This window comes from Quercus robur, chromosome 5, assembly GCF_932294415.1.
Source record: "Quercus robur chromosome 5, dhQueRobu3.1, whole genome shotgun sequence".
In the NCBI taxonomy this organism is placed as follows: Eukaryota; Viridiplantae; Streptophyta; class Magnoliopsida; order Fagales; family Fagaceae; genus Quercus; species Quercus robur.
Genome location: NC_065538.1, coordinates 65,185,366 through 65,208,121, shown reverse-complemented (window position 1 = coordinate 65,208,121; position 22,756 = coordinate 65,185,366). Strand labels below are relative to the sequence as shown.

The 22,756-nt window shown below is 34.8% G+C and overlaps 1 protein-coding gene across 1 annotated transcript; it reads right to left on the bottom strand.

The window, feature by feature from the left end:
- Positions 1-2,884: 2,884 nt before the first annotated feature.
- LOC126726698 (uncharacterized) lies at positions 2,885-7,527 on the bottom strand. The gene is made up of 5 exons (XM_050432027.1): positions 6,959-7,527; positions 6,024-6,236; positions 4,956-5,104; positions 4,799-4,867; positions 2,885-4,686 (listed from the first exon to the last, which is right to left on the bottom strand). Exons 1-5 carry the CDS (start codon positions 7,145-7,147, stop codon positions 3,174-3,176), a joined length of 2,133 nt encoding a protein of 710 aa, XP_050287984.1. The 5' UTR covers positions 7,148-7,527; the 3' UTR covers positions 2,885-3,173.
- Positions 7,528-22,756: the final 15,229 nt, after the last annotated feature.

The window sequence follows — 22,756 nt, the reverse complement described above, 5'->3', positions numbered from 1 at the left end:
TTTTTTGGTTTATTAAGTCAATTCAAATTCAAACAAGAAAAATGAGTGTGAAACTATTTTTTTAGATAATACCCATGTATCTGAAACTATACTACTTTCTATAATGATTCTAACATGTAATTGGAAGTTCCATACTTGTGCAGTTATGCTTAAGTAGGAGTGAACTTTTGATCAGTTTGGTTTGCATGTAAAAGAAGACTCAATTTTATCTTAAATTGATGTGTTTGTTTTCTGTTTTGCAATGTAAAACCTCTTTTCTTGCGCATTGTCGTTATTGAAAGAATAAACGTGTACAGAAATGTTTCTGGATGGTTTTTTATCAGTGCGGTTTGTGGAGAAGGTATTTTAAGCTGGGTCTATGCGTCTGGCCTCTCACAGCATCCGCAGTAAAAGCCGTTGCAAGAAATTTACATGGTTTTTGATACTCAAAAGTTGAAAAGTTGCATGGTAGTTTTTTTTCTTAATCTCGTGGCTGGTAATGCCACGTACATATTTTCCTCGATTCATGATCAGAGCTAATTGGTCAGATATTTCTCTAGCTGTTTCTTTTGGTTGCCTGTGTTCATCCTCATGATTTTCATTCTTGTTGAACCCATAATACCAACAAGTTGTACTAAGTTTAGCACAATTCATATTATTTAATTGATATCAATCCTATATAAATATCAATTCTACATAATACACAGATATGGTGGGGGGGTCGTGTATTTGTGATTTACTCCCCAGTTCCTAGGGGTGGATTCAAAGGACCTTGCCTTGGTGAGGATACACGTCATCAAAAAGAAAGAAAGAAATAAGAGTATAGAATAACACATTGTGTGGATATGTACAATATAGGATTTTGTAATTTTTCTATAAAACCGAAAAACTGCTCACATATTCCATCTATAATTCCCCATTCTTCATCATGCATAACCACTAAGGCTCCTCCTCTTAGACTTATTCCAAATAAACTAGCGGGTTGTGCATTTTTGCCTGGATTTAGGCTACTGTGCTAAAAGAAAATGTTCAATTACAGGGTTAACTGACTCTCCTCCACATTTTTGCATTAACAGAGTAATGTAGGTCATTGATCCAAGTGTTTTTGTTTACTTTCCTATCATTCAGAAGACAAAACGAAACCTCCCTGTACTTAAAAGGCTCTCAACCTTCCAATTACCCACCACTTTTCGTTATTTTTTAACAAGTAATTAATATATAAGGGAAAATGTTCAATTGCATGGAAAACCGATTCTCATTTGTATTCCGGCATTATAACAAATCAAAATAGGTCATTATCCCAATTTAAGTTTATTTCCTGACATTTAGAACACAAAATCAAACATCCCATACTTTGGATCAAATTGAACTAATGTTTTCTATTAAAAATTATTTGAGGCCAATATGACCTAAGAGTTCAATCACATAAAGCCTTATCAATAACTCTCTACATCAAAGAAAATTACAGAAATCATCAAAGCAGCACCCCCTCCCCCCTGCCACAAACCAGTTAGGTGATTAAAACTACGGGGTATACGAGAGGAGACTAATTTCCACTCATCCTCAGCCTCTGTGAAACAACACAAATGTATCCTTTGGTAAAACAAGAAGTAATATCTCAAATGAAATAGCTGAGAATATAAAACGGAGGTTTAAGTATCTAAGTTATCTTTAAAGTTAGCAGCCTTTTGACTAAACGATTCTTTTACTTTTACAAATTTGACACTTTCAAGGTCGTTTAAGAAATTATGATAATTTTAAAACCACAATTTTTGAACTTGAAACTGTGCCTTCAACTCATAATTTTAGGCTTAGGCAGCAAGGCTGATCTGACTTAGTTTCAACTTAGGTACCACGTTGAAACCATGACTTTCAACTCACAATTTTTGCCGAAAACAGAAACCATGACTCTTTTAAGTTTGAAATCAGTTTGGCTTCAAAACCTGCATAGGCATTCAGAGCTTTAGAATCACAATGCAAAAATGAGAATTTGAGTGCAAAAAGCTGGAAATGCTCATGAACTCTTTTCACCTGCTGCACAAAATTTCCACTGATTTTTAGTGTCTTGCTTTAGTGTTTCTGTGTGCTTCTAAGCTTAAAATATTCTAGTTTATGAAGGAAATTTCAAAATCCGTGAGAAAAAGAGCCTTAAATTCTGGGATCAACAGGCGTTGTTTTAGGCACATGCACTTCTTTCTCCTTTGTGTGGGTTTTAGACAAACATTAATGGACCTTCATGGGATGAAATCTTAAATTCAACCTGTGAATTCAATCTGTGATAAGTTCTCAAAGTTCAACTGGCTCTGAGCTGTAGATCATTCTTGGTGGGTTTGGCTATTTCAACTGGCTCTGAGCTGTAGATCATTCTTGGTGGGTTTGGCTATTTCAAACCACTGACAACTATGAAGCTCCAATAGAGCTAGTTACTTGATTTTTTATTTATTTTATATTTAGAAAAGCTAGTGACTTGACCAAAATAACAGAACAGTGTCTGTGTTCGTTCTCCCTAAACAACCCTCTTCCCTTCCTCTAACCCTCCTTGCAACTCTAGATCAAAATTTAGTTCTTGAATCAATTTCTTTTTGGAAAATAGAAAAATCTTATCTGCTACATGTTAATTGTAATACTACAATCAATGGTGATGAAAATAGTTCATCACCTTTGAGAGTTCAAGCACATGCGAGAGTTCAAAAGTTGGTGCATAATTGCAAGTACAAGCCTTCAGCCAAAACGAGTGTCCAAATAGTGAAACTATCTGTAAACTTCAATTAGAAACTTTACATTGAAAAGATGAAAATGTAGCAAATATATGAAGCTTAATGAAGACTGATACATCAAACAGAGCTATATACATCAATTGGAAAACTCTTTACAGTAAACATATGTATGTATAGACAATAGCTGATATACAAAGATGAACGTGTAGCAAATATCTGAAGCTTAATGAAGACACACACATCAAACAGAGCTATATACATCAATTGGAAAACTCTTTACAGTAAACAGATGTATGTATAGACTGTAGCAGATATACAAAGCTTGAAGGCAACACAAACAGAATGAGCAGGAAAAAAGGAATAAGGAATCACAGAGACCCTCTTTTTAACTCCAACATCAAAGTAAAATTTTCAAAACACAGCAATTTCTATATGGAGATCCACTCTCTCTAAAACTGGTTCTTATTTCTGCGAGCTTCATGGACTTTCTGGAAGAGGAGTTATGTCCTGGAAAACCTGTAGCCTGTTTCTCCTTATCATTTTTTTGTTTCCCCTAGATATAGAATCCCTTCCATTTGCCTGCACAGACATACAGCCTTCAAAGTTCAAAGCCTTCTTTGGCAATGGTGATGAACAGAAATAATCTTTTGATTCTGGCTTCTGCTGCTGATCAAAACACAAAGAGCGCCTTGCTGCTAGATTCCTTGATGAAACAGAAACCCCAGATGATTCATCTTTAAGATCAAATGATTCAAACTTGCAGCTTAAACTTTTAATCTGGCTCTGTGGATAAGGACTTTGACCAATTAAGTTGGAATCCAGATTTTCATCATTGAATTCATCTTCACTATTCCAGCCATCATTATACTCCATTAAATTTATTCCACTTAATAATTCTTGTTCTTCTTCCTCAACCATATCTGCCCAGCTTTTCTTACAATTATCATGATCTGACTTTGGATTTTCTGTGGTAGGTTGATGGAGATCATCTGATATACCAGGGCTACTCTTTCTGAAACATTCTTCTCCACAAGTAGTCATTGTTTTCTCGCAGCCTGAAACAGAAGTTCCAGAACTCTGATCCTTCTCTCCATAAATGGAAGGTTCTAATGTTCTTACATGATCAACAACCATTGGTGGTTCTACAGCCACTTGAAGACTTAAATTACTATCTCCCATTGCAAATTTCTTTGTCTCACGACCCTCACAAAAATCCCTTCTCCAGCTTGGATTAACAACACGCTGTGAATCATACTCTGTAGCTGTTTCATCTTTAATTTGGGCATAACTATCGAACCTCCTCTGGCCTACACTCATTATGCAGGGTTGTGATGTAAAATTTATCACTGATTCATCTTTCAATTTGGCCAGATCTCTGCATGACCTCCTCCAGTCTCCATTAACAGGGGAAGGTGAAGCTAGTAAGGCTCCATTAACGTCTTGAATTGCCTGTGCTTGTACATTTTCAGTGGTTGTATATGGCTCAAATGACAGTTTGCGACTTGCACTGCGAACTGAATTTTCTCCCCAGATTTCCCTTCTCTGCTGTCCATTACTAAATCCCCATGAACATCTTCTCGGCTGTGTAAATGGAACATTCAGATTCTTTCTAGTAGGAGTAGGGGAAGAGTATGTACTTTTGCAAGCAGGGGTTGCTTCTATTCCGGCTGAACCAACCCAATTTTCCTTCATTCTACAGCCCATGAATGCAGAACCAGAATACTGGCCTCCACCAGCAAAGCTATTAACTTCTTTTGAGTTTCTGTTGACGGGCAATGTGAAAGATACTTGCACTTGTGGCGCGAGTTCAGTCAACATCTGAAGAGCACGTTCATAAGACTTGGCATAAGACTCGTCCATTGGTCTATTTCCAGATGAAGCTCTTACAGCCTGAAGCAGAGATTTTGCTTCTGCAATCCTGTTCATGTGCAACAAGCAGATAGCCAAATTGCACTGCTTGTTCCTATCTGGCTCCAGAGAGAGAGCTTTTCTGAAAAAAAAAAAAAAAAAGAAGGTATTCCAACGAATTAAAAGGAATATTTTCTTCGACAAATATATTGTTCTACATGTAGGTATATAATTCAGAGAAGGGAAAAACTTACCTGTAATGTTCTTCGGCAGAACTATAATTTTTTTGCTGCAAGTAAGCCCAGGCCAAGTTCCCAAGTATTCTGCGTTGATAAGAGTACCAAAATCATGCAAGTGCCTTGGAATATATAACAAGTATGAAAGAAGAAAAATAAAATATGCAACATCCACCTTGAAATTTCCTGTTCGACAGTGATTTGAACCTTCTTCCCTTGAGACCTAGCTGTCTTTGCCCTCCTTCCACTAAAAGCTGTACCTTCTTCAATATGCTTCAGTTTGAGCTGAAGCATTTCAATCTCTTCTTCAACCCTTCCAGATCTCTGTAAAATATAAGAAATGCTTACATGCATGTTGTTTATAATTGTTCAACAAAAGAACAATACATGACAGAAACAGCCTCATAGCAACTAGTTGATTTGTCTTCATACCAAAATATGTAACCAAAATTCTTGAACATAAAACTTACACAAAAACTCCTGGAATCTTGTTATCCATATACAAAAGTAATTTGATGCATACTAAATTAAATTTCCTGATGTTCTCATTTTTACTAAAGAATCACCTGCAACTATATTGTTTCTTAAGAAATCACTCATTGAAGCAAACATCAGACTTGACTTTATGCATTCTCAAATGCTTGCATAATACCATAATTTGATTCCTACTCTAATATCTGAATAACATAGCTATTTTGGAAATTGAAGAGCCACTAGTTAATGAAGTCTTCACTAGAAGTACAGACACACACACACACAAAAGACTTGACGTTGTGCATGTATGTATGGCACCAATAATGTAAATTCTTACCATTTCCAGATATCAAAGGCAAGGAACAGCTTACCAACAAATTAAAATTCTTTCAGATGCCACATCAAACATGGTAATATGCATACATCAACATAGGCTGGTCTTGCCTCTGTCACTCTTAACATTTTACCATATGCTAAAACTTACACATGTTATTAAGAGTAAAACATATTTTTGGACTATATATTTCAGCAAGGTCTTGCTAGGAGTAAACTAAATGAAATAAGACCTTTATATCAAAGTTCCCATCTCTACTGCAACAAGATCTAGTATCTTCTTATCCCTAAACCTTTATAGCTGATACAAGCATTTCACCCAACTAAGCTTTCTAAGGTGATGAAATATATGTAACTAGCTAAAATGGAAAATTACAAAGAATGGCAAGTAAAATATAGGTAACTATTTATTGGATAAAAGTGGTTTTAGTTTTACCTTGTAGAGTTCAACTAACACATTGTCAAGAGATTCCTGAGAATCATAAGAGCAGAGATGACGAAAAGATTTGATAGCCTCAATTGCCTCATCAGATCGATCCAGTTGTTTCATCACAATTGCCATGTCTTTCAAGGCACTATCAACCCGGTCCCCAGCATTTATGGCAGACCAGAACAGGGAAATTGCCTTACTTGGATCCTTGTCTATCAACTGTAGTTGGAAAACAAACATTTAATAATATATATACCAATACAGAATGGAAAATAACAACAATTCCAGATGGGTAATCTTCAAACAAGAAAATATTTGCATTTTGATGGGAGAAAGGTCTGATCTCTAAATTCTATACGATCGGCACACTTCAGAAAGATTTTCTTTGCCCATTCTTAAAATTTTTTGATAAATATTTCGTTGATTACTACTTCTCTTTTCTCACAATATTTTTAAGATAAGCTTCCATAACAAGATCCAAATAAAGTTTCTTTGTAAACAGAAGGAATCAGTTTGAGCAACAAAGGACAATTTTTTTTAAGTAGTTATACATGAAAGATCATATTAATCTAATCAATAAACTTCATATGCCACAAATTTCAGATAAGAAACAAAGAAAATAAATGAAAAACCTTTTAAAACAACAGGAACATGAAAATTAATTCAAGTCCGTACATCTGAAAGGATATCCCACGCCAATTAGACCCAAAAAAAAAAAAAAAACAACGGGGTACAGCTAAAACTACCAAGAAAGGCATTCAGAATTTTACAAAAATTGAAAAATCTAGTTAATAAAAATCAATAACATTCAAGAACCAGGAAATTCAAAAAAGCAAGAGACCAAAGAAAATCCAAAAAGTGAAACACAATTCAAAGAAATAAGAACCCATTAAAAACCTATCAGTCTAAACCATATGAAAGCACAAAAAAAAATCTCCGACCTGAACATGTTTAGCCCTGACATAGGGAGAATCACCAGCAGGCACTTTATGTATAACATGGAAAGGATCACTTTCATTCGCAGGGGACGACCTCTTCCTCTCTGACATAGGCATTGCTGGCCTCGGCTTCCGTGATAGCGGTGGCGTAGAAAATCCCCTCGCCGGAAAAATCTTCTTGTTGTTCCACATTGCCTTTTCTTAAAATTCAAATCTGGCAGTCACTTTCCCGAGAAAAATTTTCAAACCCTTTTCTTGAATTTCCAAGAAAATTGTTTTTTTCAGTTGTTGGAGGACTACTTTCTCTTTAAGGATAACTTAGAGCATTCAGGAAGAGAGAGAGAGAGAGAGAGAGAGAGAGGGATCAGATTTTCTGAGGAAAATCTTTGAACCCGTTTCTTGAATTGAATAGTGAAGATTTGAGAGAAGAGAAATGAATCTGTATGTTCTTGTGGTAAGGAAAACCACTTTCTTGAGGGGAAAATTTTCTGCTTTTGAAGATGGGTTTTCTGGGAATGTGTGAGAAAGTGAGAGAATTTTTTGAGAGAGAAAGTGAAGCAAAGTGTAGAAAGGTGAGGGGAAAGTGAGAGAGAGAAATTGAAAAGACTAGCCGTTTTATAATTTCTAGCCGTTGCCTCTTGGCACGGTTGCACGTGCGAGTTTCTTTGATATAGATGAATTAATTTTTTTTAAAAAAATGACTGATTTTTCTTTCTAAATATCAGTGTTCTTTTTTTTTTCACCGTTTTTTCTTTGTGATTTCAAAATACCAATTGATGGAAGAAGCACTTAAAATTTCTTTTTGTAAGTAATGAAAATAATTCAAATTTTTGTTTTGATTAGAAAAAAAAAAAATCAAATTTCTATTCTTACATTTTAAGAAATAAAAAGGGTTGCTTTATTTATTTATCTATATATATATATATATAACCGAAACTTTTGAAACTCCCACAATTTTCCACGTCAACATTACTTAAATAAATATTATAATTAATTAATGAAAAAAAAACCTCTAACGCAAGTTAGACTTCTAGCCAAATACAATAACACTCTCCCACCACCTCTACTCTCTCCTATTTAAGAATTGCTTATTTAGAAGACCTAAAACCCAAAATACAAACGTGTAAACCAAAAACTATTTGTAGAGAAAGATGATGTTTGATCAAAAGCAGTTGCGTGGTATACAGGAGCAAGATGGTTCAACAATATCGTAAACGTCCCTTTTTCATTTGAACCTTTTGTTGCTGGCTACGTGGCATATTTCCTATACAACACATTGCATCGAGACCCTACAGTCAGGAAAGATAGAGGTAAACATTGGTGGGACAAGTTCCGGTCCTTCAAGGGTGACACAAGGAGTGAAGAATTTTATTCCTTGCCCTTCAATCTGGTCCTTCAAGGGTGACATAAGGAGTGAAGAATTTTATTCCCTGCCCTTCAATCTAAACAAGTATTTCTTATCTATCTGATATTATAAGGCCCTCTATTAGATATTGCTTTGTTGAAGGTTCAAAAGCTCTTTGCGATATCATGTTATAAATCATTGTTATCTCTATTACTTGTGAATCTTATTATAGTCTACATCAATATAAGATTGTCTCTTCCTTTATAGGATGCCTTAGAACATTTATTTAATTGTTTTCTTTGTTGTAAATCCAATGGCAGAACTGGATTTAAACTACTAATGAAGCAATTTTATTTCTTTCCAAAAAAAAAGTAGATGTGCCGTCCCACAAGTAATGAGATCCAAAAGCAACAATTGATTAACCAATTCATGGCTCACGATCCCAACACGATGAACTTCTCTGGAGCTAACTTCATGTAAGATTAGGAAACAAATTAAGAAAAAAAAAATCTTTTTAGTTCATAGGTTTTAATAAGACCATATGCAGTTCCGATTTTTATTGCTTTGGGTTTAGGATTTGCTTACAAATTTAAGATTTTGATCATGTGCTATCCAATATTAGTTGTTTGTGTTTTTAGATCTATCATATGACAAATCTTTGTAGTTTGTAGGTTTTTATGGCTAATAAGACTATATGCGATTCCAATTTTTATTGCTTTGGTTTTAAGATTGTTTACAAATTTAAGTTTTTTGATCATGTGCTATCCAATGTTAGTTGTGGGTGCTTTTAGATCTATCAAACTTTAATTTTTGGTTGAATTTATAACAATATAGTCACATATTTTTTTGTTTTGCTTCTATAATTTGTAAGTTCTGAATCTTTTAATTCTTAACTCTTTTTGCCTTTGGGAAGTTTTAACATATGTATTTTTGGGTTCATTTTTTTTTTTTTTTTTGTAATATTTGAAATTGTTGGGAAAATTTCAACAATTATAGCCATGTATTATTTTTTTTAAGGTAACCCATCTTTTTCTTATATTTTTCTATTGTGTAGTTATATATACATTTTGTTTTGCTTGAATAATTTCTAAATAATGAATCTTCTGATTCTTTAATATTTTTGGCATTTCAGAAGTTTTAACATATGAATTTTTGAGATATTATTTTGCAATATTGAAACTATTTGATAGATTTCCACAACTATAGTGATGAATTATTTCTTTTAAAGGTAACACTATTGTCACTTTTTTTTAATGTTGTTTCTATAATTTGTAGGTTTTGACTATTTTTGTAATATCTGAAACAATTTGGCAAATTTCAACAGTTATAACCATGGATCATTCTTTTGAAGATAACATATTTTTCTCTTATATTTCTCTATTGTGTAGTCATGTATATATTTTGTTTTGTTTCAATAATTTCTAGACAGTGAATCTTTCGATTTTTTTAATATTTTTTGACATTTTGAAAGTTTTTATATTTGAATTTTCAATTTTTTTTGGCAATATTTGAATTTTTTGCAAGCTAGCTTCTTTATCAAATTTAAACATAAAAGACTAGAGTAATTTATGTGATGGTATGGTTCCATAATCAAGTTAGGATTTTATAACCATTGCACGTTCAAGCAATAGCTTCTTTATCAAATTTGAACGTAAAAGACTGAGGTAATTTATGTGATGGTATGGTTTCATAATCAAGTTAGGATTTTATAAAAATTATTTTAGTCTGCTACACAAATAGGTAGGTTCCCGTGTGTAGTACGGGTTTGCGACTAGTTTATTTTATTTGAGAAGAGGGTTTCTTTATTTGGTTCTGTGGTTTTCCTCTCAAACATTTTATTATATAGTTTTTTTTTTTTGCCTCAATATCTCATAATTTGTTTTTGTATTGGCATTTTAGTACTACTTTTTCTTTTTACATTTCCCTCTATTTTAAGTTGTATGAGTATAACTAGTAACTAAGCCATTTTTGTTTGGGATTATAAATTCATTTTGTGCTATTATTATGTGTAATTTTTTTTTTAGGAAACATATACGTGTAATATGACTGATCAATTTACAATTATAGAGTCACTTAATTATAATTCTACAATTACAAACATTGTGTTTAGGTACCTTTAAAAAAAAAAATTATCATTTAAGCAAGACTAAAGTTTCTTCAAATTTTGTGAATTAATTAAGGAATTGATTATATTTCATGTAACTTGATAGTCTATCACTATCGTGAACTAGGCATATTAACTAAATATTTATTAACTAATTTGTAACTTTTATTGCCTTGTCAATAAAACATGAATGGTCAAAGATGAATTATTATTCAATTAAATAAGTTATTAAATATTAATTCTAAATTTTTTCATAACTTCCCTTCAAGATATTTCTAGTTTTGATATTACATATTTTAAATTAATATTACAAATTTAAGGCCATTTTATTCAAATTTTTAATTGAAATAATATTTTATACATTATTAAATTCAAAAAATAAAATTTAAGCAATATGATAGACTCAACCCATTTCAACTAAAATGGATACAGTGAATTATATAAAAGACTGAAATCTAATATGGAAAGAGAGAGAAGCTCTAAGGAGGAAGACACACTAGAAAGGAGTACAAAGAAGTTCAAAGAAATTCACCCAGTGAATGAGGTAAATACTGAGAGGTTAAGTGATGATAGATTTGCTAGTTATAGTGCTAATAGTTATAAAGACAAGTTGGTGGGTTCCATCCCGGGGGCTTATGAACAAGCCTTTGGATTCTCTACTTCCATGGATGAGGAAGATGAATCGGATGTGGATGATGATGAACTCTGTGAAGGTATGGCTAAACTTAAAGTCTCTAGAGAAGAGAAAAAGAGGATTAGAGCACTGTGGAGCCAGTCTATTATTGTAAAAGCTTTTGGTAAGAGTGTGGGCTTTGTATATATGTCTTCTAAGATTAGAACTATGTGGAATCTGTCTGGTAGAATGGATTGTGTGGATATGGGTCATGATTTTTTTCTAATCAAGTTTGAGCTGCAAAATAATTTGGATGAGGTTCTTAAGAAGGGTGCGTGGTTTGTTGGTCAACAAATTCTTGGCCATTAGGCAGTGGGAACCCGAGTTCAAAGCGTCTAAGGCAACATGCTCGTCTATTGCGGTGTGGATTAGGCTGCTTGAGCTTCCTATTGAGTACTATGATCCCATCATGCTTAAGAATGTGGGGAGTACTATTGGTCCTGTGCTACGTATTGATTCCCATACGTTTAATGGTGCTAGAGGTCTTTTTGCAAGAATCTGTGTCCAGATTAACATTGATAAACCTATGATTAATTCTATAAAGATTGGGAAGATGGTGCAATCAGTGCAATATGAAGGTATTCAAATGCTGTGCTTTGCGTGTGGGTGCATTGGTCATAGGAAAGATAGCTGTCCAACCTTAGTCAGGGGGCCAGAACCGACGGTAGATAAGGAAGGGAATAATGCCACTGATGCCAACTCTAAACCCAAGGAAGCTTGTACGACTGAGACAGGTCAAAAGGATGGTAAGGCTGGAAAGGAAGAGGTGTATGGAGATTGGATGGTAGTGAAGCGAAAGACAAGACCGGCTGGGAGAGGTTGGAACGCACACTTTGGCTATGGCAGTGAAGTAGTTGGGTTTAAGGGTGATGGGGATGACAGGTCTAATTCACGTTACCCACCTCAAGACTCAAAAACTTATCATAGAAGGGATGTAAAGAGAAAAGTAGTGGAGAAAGAGACGTTAGTAAAAAAAAAAAAATGCTGAACTAGTGTTGGCCTAGCCAAACCAAAAGAATACACGAAACCAAAGGGGTGAGATGGCTACTGAAATTAGTGGACATGTGTTGTCCTAGCCGAACCAAAAGCTTTCACGGAACCATAGGAGTGAGGTGGAGATTGATAATAGTGGGACCCGTAAACCAAACTCTAGGAAGGTGTCTACTAACCATGGTAAAAATCATGCTATGGGTTGGGAGAGTAGAAAGTGGCCTATTAAGGCTACCACGGAAAGCCCTCTAGTTAAGAAAAATTCTAATAGTTGCCTTGGTGGGTTTACCTTTGAGGCAAAAGCTCAGGAGAATGAATATTCCAATAAAGAGATGGGCAATTTTTCTGAAGGGCAAGGTAATACCAATTGGAGACAAGACAATAGAAGGGATACAGAGGGATCCAACGGACATAATGGGCTGGTACGAAGAGGAGGCTCTTGTAGCTTGGAAGAACATCTTCCCCCTGATAGAGGTGAGTGCTCAACTGGGTTATCTACCCATAGAGGACAAGGCATGGCTGAAAACTCCAAACCCATATTGGCATTTTCTCATGGACAGACCAACGTTTCCTCCTCTAACCAACATCGTATCGGTGCAACAATGGAGTCCCTTTTGGAAGCACCTTTGCGAAGAATCAATGAGTGCTTTGCGAAGAATCAATGAGTGCTTTGGAGAAGATTTATTCGGAGACAGCGATTTGTCAGAGAAAAATCTTCAGGAGAGACCGGTAGAGATGGTAGTCATGGGCAACCTATTTCTTGTGAAACTTCTGTAGTTTTCAATGCTTATGATAGCATGCACTCTGAACATACTCATCAATCAGTCTCTATTTGGGATTCTGAAACACGCAGTGAATCTGTTTCCGAGATTCATTAAGGAAAAGATGGCACTGAGACATGCATGGACATTGAGGGAGATAGGGGAGGAACCATCCCTGGTATGGTTTGATGCTTGCTGTACCCCCAATCCGATTATGAATATTTTAATATGGAATTGCTGTGGGGCGATGAAGCCCACTTTCAAGAAGACTGTTATGGACCTGGTGGAATGGCATAAGCCTGCAATTTTTGTGATCACAGAAACTAGGATTGATGGTAGTAGAGCTGATGATATCATTAGGAGGTTGCCGTTTGATGGGGCATACTCCATAGAGACTATTGGGCATGCAGGGGGTATTTGGCTCCTTTGGCACTTAGATATTGTATCCATGGATGTGCTTTCAGCTACGGAGCAAGAAATTCATGCGATAGTTCAGGTTAGTCCCCAATCTCAGCCTTGGCTTTTAAGTGCAATTTATGGTAGTCCTCGTTTTAGAGAAAGATGCATGCTGTAGGAAAATTTAAAAATGTTATCTGTTAGACATAATCTCCCTTGGGCTGTGATGGGAGATTTTAATGATGTCACGTGTGAAGAAGAGAAGTATAAGGGTAATGGTATTTGTAGGAGGGTTATGGAGTATACTGAGTGTATGGATTATTGCAACCTTATTGATCTAGGATTTTCTGGAACTAAATATACCTAGACTAATAAAAGAAATATTGGTGATTTAATTCAGCAAAGATTGGACCGAGTTTGGGCTAATTTGGGTTGGAAGGCAGCATTTCTTGAAGCATTGGTGAAACACTTAGCTCGAATTAATTCTGATCACTGTCCACTGCTTCTTTATTTGGATTCTCCTCATGTCAGTAATGGTGTCAAACCTTTCCGCTTTCAGCCCATTTGGCTTAGTCATGAAGAGTTTCCTAGTGTTGTTAGGGAGGCGTGGGAAGGTAACCATCATAGTGTGTGTAATGCCATTAATGAATTTACCAATAAAGCAAATATTTGGAACAGAGATGTCTTTGGAAACAATTTTTGGAAAAAGAAGAATCTTATTGCGAGAATGCTGGGTACGGAGAAAGCCTTAGCCAGAAATCCCTCACAAAGATTGATCCATCTTCATAATTTCCTTTCGGAGGAACTTGAGAAAATTCTAGCGTTGGAGGAAGAACTTTGATGAATGAAAGCTGGAATGAATTGGCTGATTCAAGGGAAAGAAATACCACTTTTTTCCATATATCAACTCTTAACCGTCGAAGTCAGAATAGAATTGTTCGTATTCAAAATGCTGATGGTTTGTGGGAAGAGAATATGGACAGGGTTAAGGAAATTTTTTGGGAAGGTTTTGCTAAGTTGTATAGTTCTGAGCAGGTTTCATGTCTTAGAACTCCCAGTAATATTTTTGTATGGGGAAATCAATTGTCTGAATCTGAGGCTGCCAATCTTACCCTTGCTCCTACGGATGCTGAAATCCTTTTTGCTTTAAATTCTATAAAAACCTTCAAAGCTCCTAGCCCGGATAGGCTACATGCGGGGTTCTTTCAAAGATTTTGGATGATTGTTGGTGAGTCAGTGAAGCATGAAATCAAGCAAATTTTTAAATTGAAAAGAATCCCCTCCCCCCCCCCCCCCCTAATTGAATAAAACCATTATTGCTCTTATTCCGAAACAGTTAGGGCCTGAAACAATTAATCATTTCCATCCCATTAGTTTATGCAACACCATTTACAAGATTGTTTCAAAGATTTTGGTGCTAAGGATGAAACACCTGATGCCTACCCTTGTCTCTCCTACGCAAACAGCGTTTGTTTCTGGTAGAAGAGGTATGGATAACGTCATTGTTGCTCAAGAACTTGTGTATACTTTAGAAAAGAAGAGAGGGAAAACTGGCTTCATGGTGATAAAGTTAGATCTTGAGAAAGCGTATGATAGATTGGAATGGAGCTTTGTGAGAAGCATGTTGTTCAATTTTGGGTTCCATGAAGACACGGTTGAGCTGGCTATGAGTTGCATTTCCTCCACTTCAACCTCTTTGTTGGTTAATGGGAGCCAGCTTGATTCCTTTAAACCATCTAGGGGGTTGAGACAAGGCGATTCAATATCCCCCTATATCTTCATACTTTGTATGAAATTCTTAAGCTCCCTCATAAATAAGAAGTGTGAAGAGGGTAAGTGGATTAAAGTGAAGGTTTCACATGGTGGACCTGGGTTTTCTCATTTGTTTTTTGTCGATGATTTGCTTCTTTATGCCAAAGCTGACCGGGGTAATTGTGAGACAATAGTTGATGTGTTGGAGGAATTTTGTGAGCTCACGGGGTAGAAGCAAGGTAAAGTCCAAAGTGTTTTTCTCTCCAAATACACCTGAATAAACAAAGGATGATTTAGTGCAATTGCTGGGGATTAATAAAACTTCTAATCTAGGTAAATATCTTGGATTCCCTATTTTGCATAAAGGGAGACGCCGAAATGACTTCCAATGTGTGGTGGAAAGAGTACAAGCGAAATTGACAGGATGGAAAACCAAATGTCTATCTCCTGCAGGCCGGATTGTGCTTATTAAGGCAGCGGTGACTGCCATTCTAGAATATACTATGCAATGCTATAGAATACCAATTAGAATCTATGATGAAGTTGATAAGCTTGTTAGGGACTTTTTATGGGGGTCGATGGTGGAGAGGAAGATGATGCATATGGTTGGATGGAGTCATGTAACGATGCCTCAAGATCTTGGGGGATTGGGTATTTTCCAAATGAAAGCTCGAAATACTGCTCTATTGGCAAAGCTTTGCTGGAGGATTGCTTCTAGCCAAGACTACCCTTGGGCACAAATGCTAATAAGTAAATATTTGACTGCTACTAGACTTAGTGAAGGAGGAAGAAAGCTCCCCGCTTCAAAAATCTAGGCTGCTTGTAAAGAAGGAGGAATTATTTTTAATAAAGGTTTGAAATGGGTAGTTGCAAATGGAGAAGAGGTGGGACTTTGGGATGATTTTTGGCTCCCTTCAAGTCCTTTAAGGAAGCAGATTGAGGGTCCCCTTGCTGAGGGGGAAAATAATTTGCCAGTTAAGATGTTCTTATCTAACCCCAATGTGATATCCTTCAATTTTCCTAAAACCATTTTGAATGACATTCAAGGTATTCTGTTAGCTTCGTGTCCTGAATTGAAGGATAGGCTTATTTGGGCATATTCCAAGGATGGTTCTTTCTCCTTAAAGTCTGCTTATCTCCTTGCCAAAGGTTTAAATCCTTTGAACCTTGCTTCTCATTCTTGTAGGTGGGTCTTGGATGCTTACACTACTCCAAGGATCAAGTTCTTTTTGTGGCTTGTTTCTCGAAATAGTATTCCTACTCGTGTAGTGCTTGGTTCAAGGGGTTTCAACCTGTGTTTAACTTGTGAAGTGTGTGGACTCTTAGATGAATCTATTATCCATGCATTACATGACTGTTCTAAGGCTAAAAGAGTGTGGGCTGAGTTGGGCATCCAGTGTACAAATCAAGAGTTCTATGATCTCCCTTTATCGGAATGGCTGAAGAGCAATTGCTACTCGGTCCAGATTTTTTCTTGGCCTCGCATTCCCTGGAAAATGCTATTCCCTCAGGCTCTTTGGCTTATATGGCTCCAACGGAATAAGGTAATTTTTCGTAATGGAAGTTTTGATGCGAAGATAGCTGGTCATTGCATTAAAAAAGGAGCTGAGTTCTTTGCTATTGTGCCTGAAAACCCCATAAAACCGAGTAAAGTGTTGACTCAAGTGTCCTGGACTAAACCCCAAGAGGGATGGGTGAAGTTGAACTTGGATGGATTAGTGTTAGGGAACTTGAAGAAGGCTGGTGGAGGAGCTGTGATCAGATGCAGTAATGGGGACTGGATTGCAGGTTACTTTAGAAAACTTGGGAACACGTCTTGTATACTGGCTGAGTCGTGGGCGCTTAGAGATGGGCTTCTTTTGGCAAAACAGCTTAGTTTAGATAATATTTGTGTGGATATGGATGCTGAATATCTTGTTTATTTGCTTTCTAATACTTTTGTAGTTAACCTTAGTCTTGAACCTTTATTATCCGATTGTAGGAACCTAATGAAGACGTTCCTTAACTGTACTATGACGCATGCTTTTAGGGAGGCAAATAGGTGTGCTGATAGATTAGCCAGGTTGGGGGCTGATCTGCATTCAGACCACCTTATTTTGTATAATCCATCGCCTGTGGTGGAAGACCTCCTGGCTAGTGATAAAGCTAGCCATTTTTGTAATAGACTTGTGGTGCCTTAGTTGTATAATACTTGCATGGTTTACCACCAAAAAAAAAAAAAAAAAAAAAAAAAAAAAAAAAAAAAAAAAACTAAAATGGATAAGATTTTTTTTCATCTCAAGAGGCCTTCATTGGGCTACTAAAGTAGCCCACTTATTGCACTTTGATCAAGTAGGCCCAGAGCCTTTCACTTATCCACTTAAGACAGTCTAGCAGATTACTTCACCAAATGGGTTTCAATATTAATTGGGCTTAATAGCCCATTTTCCTTCTCTATACCAATCAATCTCTACAATCAATAAACCATTATTTACAAAAAAAAAAAAATGGGCTGATGCATTGACAAGTACTCAGAGGCCATGACATTTACAAGTTATATATATATGACATGACATTTACAAGTTAAACAAGACAATCGGCTAAAAACTACCCAATTTTTAGTTTTCATTTAAAAAAAAAAAATTCAAATGTTGGTCTCAAAAGCAACTAAAATTATATTTACTAGATGCTATTATTATTATTATTATTTGATGACTTAAAGTAACACTAGTCATATAATTATCAAGTTAATTATATGAGCAATTATATAATTATCAAGCCAGTTTCACACTTTCACTTCTTTAACCAAGCATTGACTAAGGGTAGAATTTTTAAAGACTATGTTTTTATGCTTAACTGTACAAGTTGGGCTTATGCCTAAATTTTGATCAAGTGAAATGGGTTATCAAATAAGCTCAATCACTTCAATTTGATCAAGTACGCCTTAAGTCCTTCACTTTATCCACTTAAGATGGATATGGTGGATTACGAAATGGGATTTAACACTCAATATATTCATCTACATAAATTGGGCTCCAAGTCTATGTTTATGGTCTATAGACTCTATGCAGAACTAATCTAACTCCATAACGAATAATTATTATTTACATAAACTGGGCTGATAAATAAAGAATTGTGCATAGTCGATCCCTCACAGCCCTAAACCTAAAGTCCTTAAAAATAAATAATATGATTGTCTCATCTGATAATGAGCCCATTGCAAAATCCCCCTACGACTATCCATATTTTTCTCAATTTTAAGAAACCTTGGCTTTGCAATGACTTTAAAGTTTAAACTTCTTAAGGAACTTTTCTACATGTTAACATTTAACAATTGGGATGCTCTTTTAATTTTATGCGTCCAATATGACATGATCATATTGATATTATACAACATTTATAGTCTAAGCAAATTTTCAAATTATAAGAAGTGATCCATAATTATGTCACTAATTAATGATGGAAAGGAAACTCTCAAAAAGGCCAAAATATTTGAATGAATTAAAAGAGAAATTGATAAAATTTTACTGACGCTTTATTTGTTTCAACAATAATGTTTCTAGAAAATGAGTCATTTTTCAAAAGGTGTCTTCTATAAAATTATCTCATTTTCTCATGTTTGATAATAACCTTAGATGAGTTGAAAAATAATCTCCTAACTTCCCTTATTTAGATTATTGTGAGATAGAGTTGTTTTCCAAAAAATTTAAGTGAAAAACAATTTCTAAAAATAAGTTATACTTTTTATGTTGACAAAAAATAGTTTCATTTGACTCATTTTTTCTGAAGCTACCAAACATTGAAAACAAAAAAGATTATCTTTACACAAAATTTTTCGTCAAAACACAGAGAGTGTCTGAGAAAAAATGAATAAGGGTCAACCCAAAGTTTCACCACCTCAATATACAAAAATCTGTACAACTTATCCTAATCTAATTCAGAATCATACAACAATCCCCCCATCCTTCTAAACAAATTACAATAAGAAACCAAAAAACAAAATCGTGAAACTTGGTTTTCTTGTTGAATTATCACGTTGATGAGCATCAACTTCTATTGGTGCAGAACCTTTCTTTTTCTCAAGCCGTATGTCCCAAAACCAAACGAACAGCCTCGTCTTGATCAAATACCTGAATCTTTGTGACCTCCACGTCGGCTACCACAACAAATTTGTTGACCCCAAAAGCTTGAGAGGCATCAATGGCAAAGGACTCAATGCATGGCCTCAAACATTCACAAAGATAAGGGTCAAAACAGAAACTTTTGAGCATATCCAAGATGCTGAGTTTCCGAAACTCCGATGAGGCCAAGACATGTGGAGGAAAATCAAAATCTTCGACAAAATCAGGAGAGACAATGTCTTCGACCAAAGCCAATGTTGCAGCTGGGTCATTAACATTAGCACTACTGGTCTTAAGTTGAAGTTGGTACCTCTGTCTCATTCGAATTTCAATGACTCCTATTGATTTCCGTAATGGGTCTTCAGATCTGAACCCCTCCAAGTTGAGATTGTAATCCAAAGTGCAAGTCCCCATTGATGGGTTCTGCAATCTTCATCCAAAAACTAGAGAGTTTCTTTCAAGAATCTTGAGAGACATAGAGGCTTTTTCAGCGAGAAAGAAGGCTCCTCTATAAAAACGTTGTAGTGAGTTCGTTTCTACTTTCTATATTTATAAAGACCGCTCTGTTTCTTGTTTGCTTGGGGACAAAGCCACCACCTCTTGCCACATTTGATTGGTTAATAACGGCTATATTTGGTTTGGAAGCTTTGTGCGTGGTAGTGTTACTCTGATTTGGCAACAGATACATGTGGCTATGGCAAATTGGCTTTAACACATTCGATCTACGCAATTTCATCAATATTATGAAGCAAGATCTATGATAATGGCATTGCTTTTATTTTATTAAATTTGATGGTTAGTCCCTACAATGAGCTACGGAAATTAACATGGTATATTTATTAATTAATTTGCAGGTTTTTTTTTTTTTTTTTCCTAATAACGTAGCTTTCATTTCTTTACTAATGAAACATGAATTTCCAGAGATAAATTATTATTCAAGTAAGTTGGTAATTCTAAAAATTTTCATATTGCTATGTAATTTCAAAGCCCCTAAAAATATTTTTTGACATTGCCTTATTTAAAAATTAAATTCACGTGACACTTTATACAAAATTAAATTTAAAAGGTACCACCGCTTACCTTTGGTGTAATGGTCACTCTAAAAGTATAAATATTTGTGGGGTGTATGGTGTAAGCACCGAGGCTTGATTTGCATTGCTTATCATAGCAAGGTGAGTAAATAATATTTACTAAATATTCACACCTGTTTTTTCTTTACTAGTCACTTGGCAACTTAGCACTTGTTCATTGACAACTACTTGAGTCACAGCAGCATAGGACAACACGTTGGGCCAAGCATAAGTTGGACTTTTGCCTACATTTCTATCAGAGAATCCCAATCACTCCATGTTGATCAATTAGGCCATTAACCCTTAATTTATCCACTTAAGATGGGTCTGGTGCATTACTTCTACTTCACAAATTGGGCTTCAACATTTGATTCCTTCAACTATATTAATTGGGTTCCATAGCCCATGTTCCTTGTCTATACGTATTTTCCTTCCACCACCAATTATTATTATCTTTTTTTTTTTTTACACAAAATGGTCTGATAAATAAAGAATTCCTCATAGTCCATGACATTTACAAGCTAAACAATACATTTGGTCAAAAACAACTCATTTTTATTTTTTAATCACTTTCATTGTCAACGGATTCTGTTTCCAAACAACCCTTTTAGCCCGAAGGCCCATTACCAAACGAGCAGCCTCATATATGTGCCTTTAAAAAAACAAAAAGTATTTGTATAAACGTTGTATGAGGATGCTTGCATTTATAAGGTTCTGTTTTTTAAGATTCCCACTTCCCAGTACTTCACTATATCTTTCCTTATATACCTTCATAGCTTGGTCATTGGTGTTAGGAATATAATATATATATATATATATATATATATTTTTTTTTTTTTAATACATTGATATTAGGGGGTGGGTTTTTTTTTTTGTTTTATTATTATTTTTTTTATTTTAACTATGGATTTTTTTATTGATAATTGTATAATTTTTTCAAATTTGTTCAAAATAAATTATATTATTGTCCCATATGATAGTGAGCCCATTGCAAAATCCCCTACTCATTTATTTTTTTAATTTTAAGAAAACTCTTCTAATTTGTTGCTTTTTTTTTTTTTTTTTTTTGAATGATTACAAAATATAATTTGTAAAAATGGCTTTGGATTGGCTTTAAACTTCCTATGACACTTTTTTTTTTTCATCTTAAACATTAATAATGTTTGATTGGGTTGCTCTTTTGAACGTCTAATTTGACATGATATATTGGTATTGTGCAACATTTTTTGAACTCAAAAGCAAAATTCTCAATTTAATAAGTTATCCCACTAATTAATGAAGGAAACTCTAAAGGCCAAAATATTTGAATGAATTAATAAAGAAATTTATAAAATTTCACTAAGAGATAGAGTAAAAAAAAAAAAAAAAAAAAAAAAAGCTATCAACACCAAAGTTGTACCTACTCCTAAGAGAATTAGTATTGGTGGTGCTAAAAAACTATATTGTTATTTCTAGCACCACCATATATAAAAATAAGACTACATTGGTGGAGCCAAAGCCAAATAATTTGGCTCTACAGCTATAGTGCACAGCTACTTTTAACTGTGCATTGTAGCTCAAAGGTATAATGAAATAATAATATTTTATTGACCTCTTCAATTAAATAATGTTTCTTTGTTTTGTTTTTTTTCTTTTCTTCTTTTGTACGTCTTCTAGTTCAGTCTTCAACATCTCCCCTTTTATTTTTGCCTCCACTAATGTGGATGCCCTAAACCAAACCTATGCTAGATTCGATATGCAAATTACAATTCTATCCTAATTCAGAATTGGACCACAGATACCTCCATCTACGTGAACAAATTACAAAAACAAACCTAAATACAACCCATGAAAAAATAAAAAATCAAATGAACCCAAAAATAGAAAAACCTTGAAACATTGTTTCCTTGTTCATTAAAATAGAGTCACAACAGCATAGTACAAGATGTTGAGCCAAGCATGTGTTGGGCTCATACCAAAAGCCCAAACTTAACTACCTGAATTGGGCGAATGCCTACATTTCTATCAATTGAAATGGGCTATCTGAAAGCCCAATTAATCTACTTTGATTAAGTAGACCACGAGTCCTTCACTTATAGAATTTAATTTAGTGGATTACTTCTACTTCACAAAATGGGCTTCAACATCTAATTTATAGGCTCCATAACCCATTCTCCTTGTCCAATCACTATTATTTACACAAAAGGGGCCAATAAATTTTTTTGTGATAGTTTCAACTTATGACCTTCATTTCTGATGATAATTCTTTATCATTAGACTAAGACATCAATTAATTTTTGGTATGGGCAGAGATTGAACCCTAGATTTCTTATATAACCATCAAAAGTTTTACCAATTGAGCTAACCGAAACAAATGAGCTAATAATTTAAGAATTATTCATAGTCCTGACATTTATATAAGCTTTAGAACATGATGACATTTAGAAGCTAAACAAGACACTCGGCCAAAAACTACTCAATTTTTTAGTTTTCACTAAAAAGGAAAGAGTTTTTATTTTTTATTTTTTGCTAATCAAAAAGGAAAGAGTTTACTATTGGACTTGTTGCTACTGCTACATACTAAATTATTTTTTATTGTAGACTTTAAGCTAATATTAGTCATACAATTAG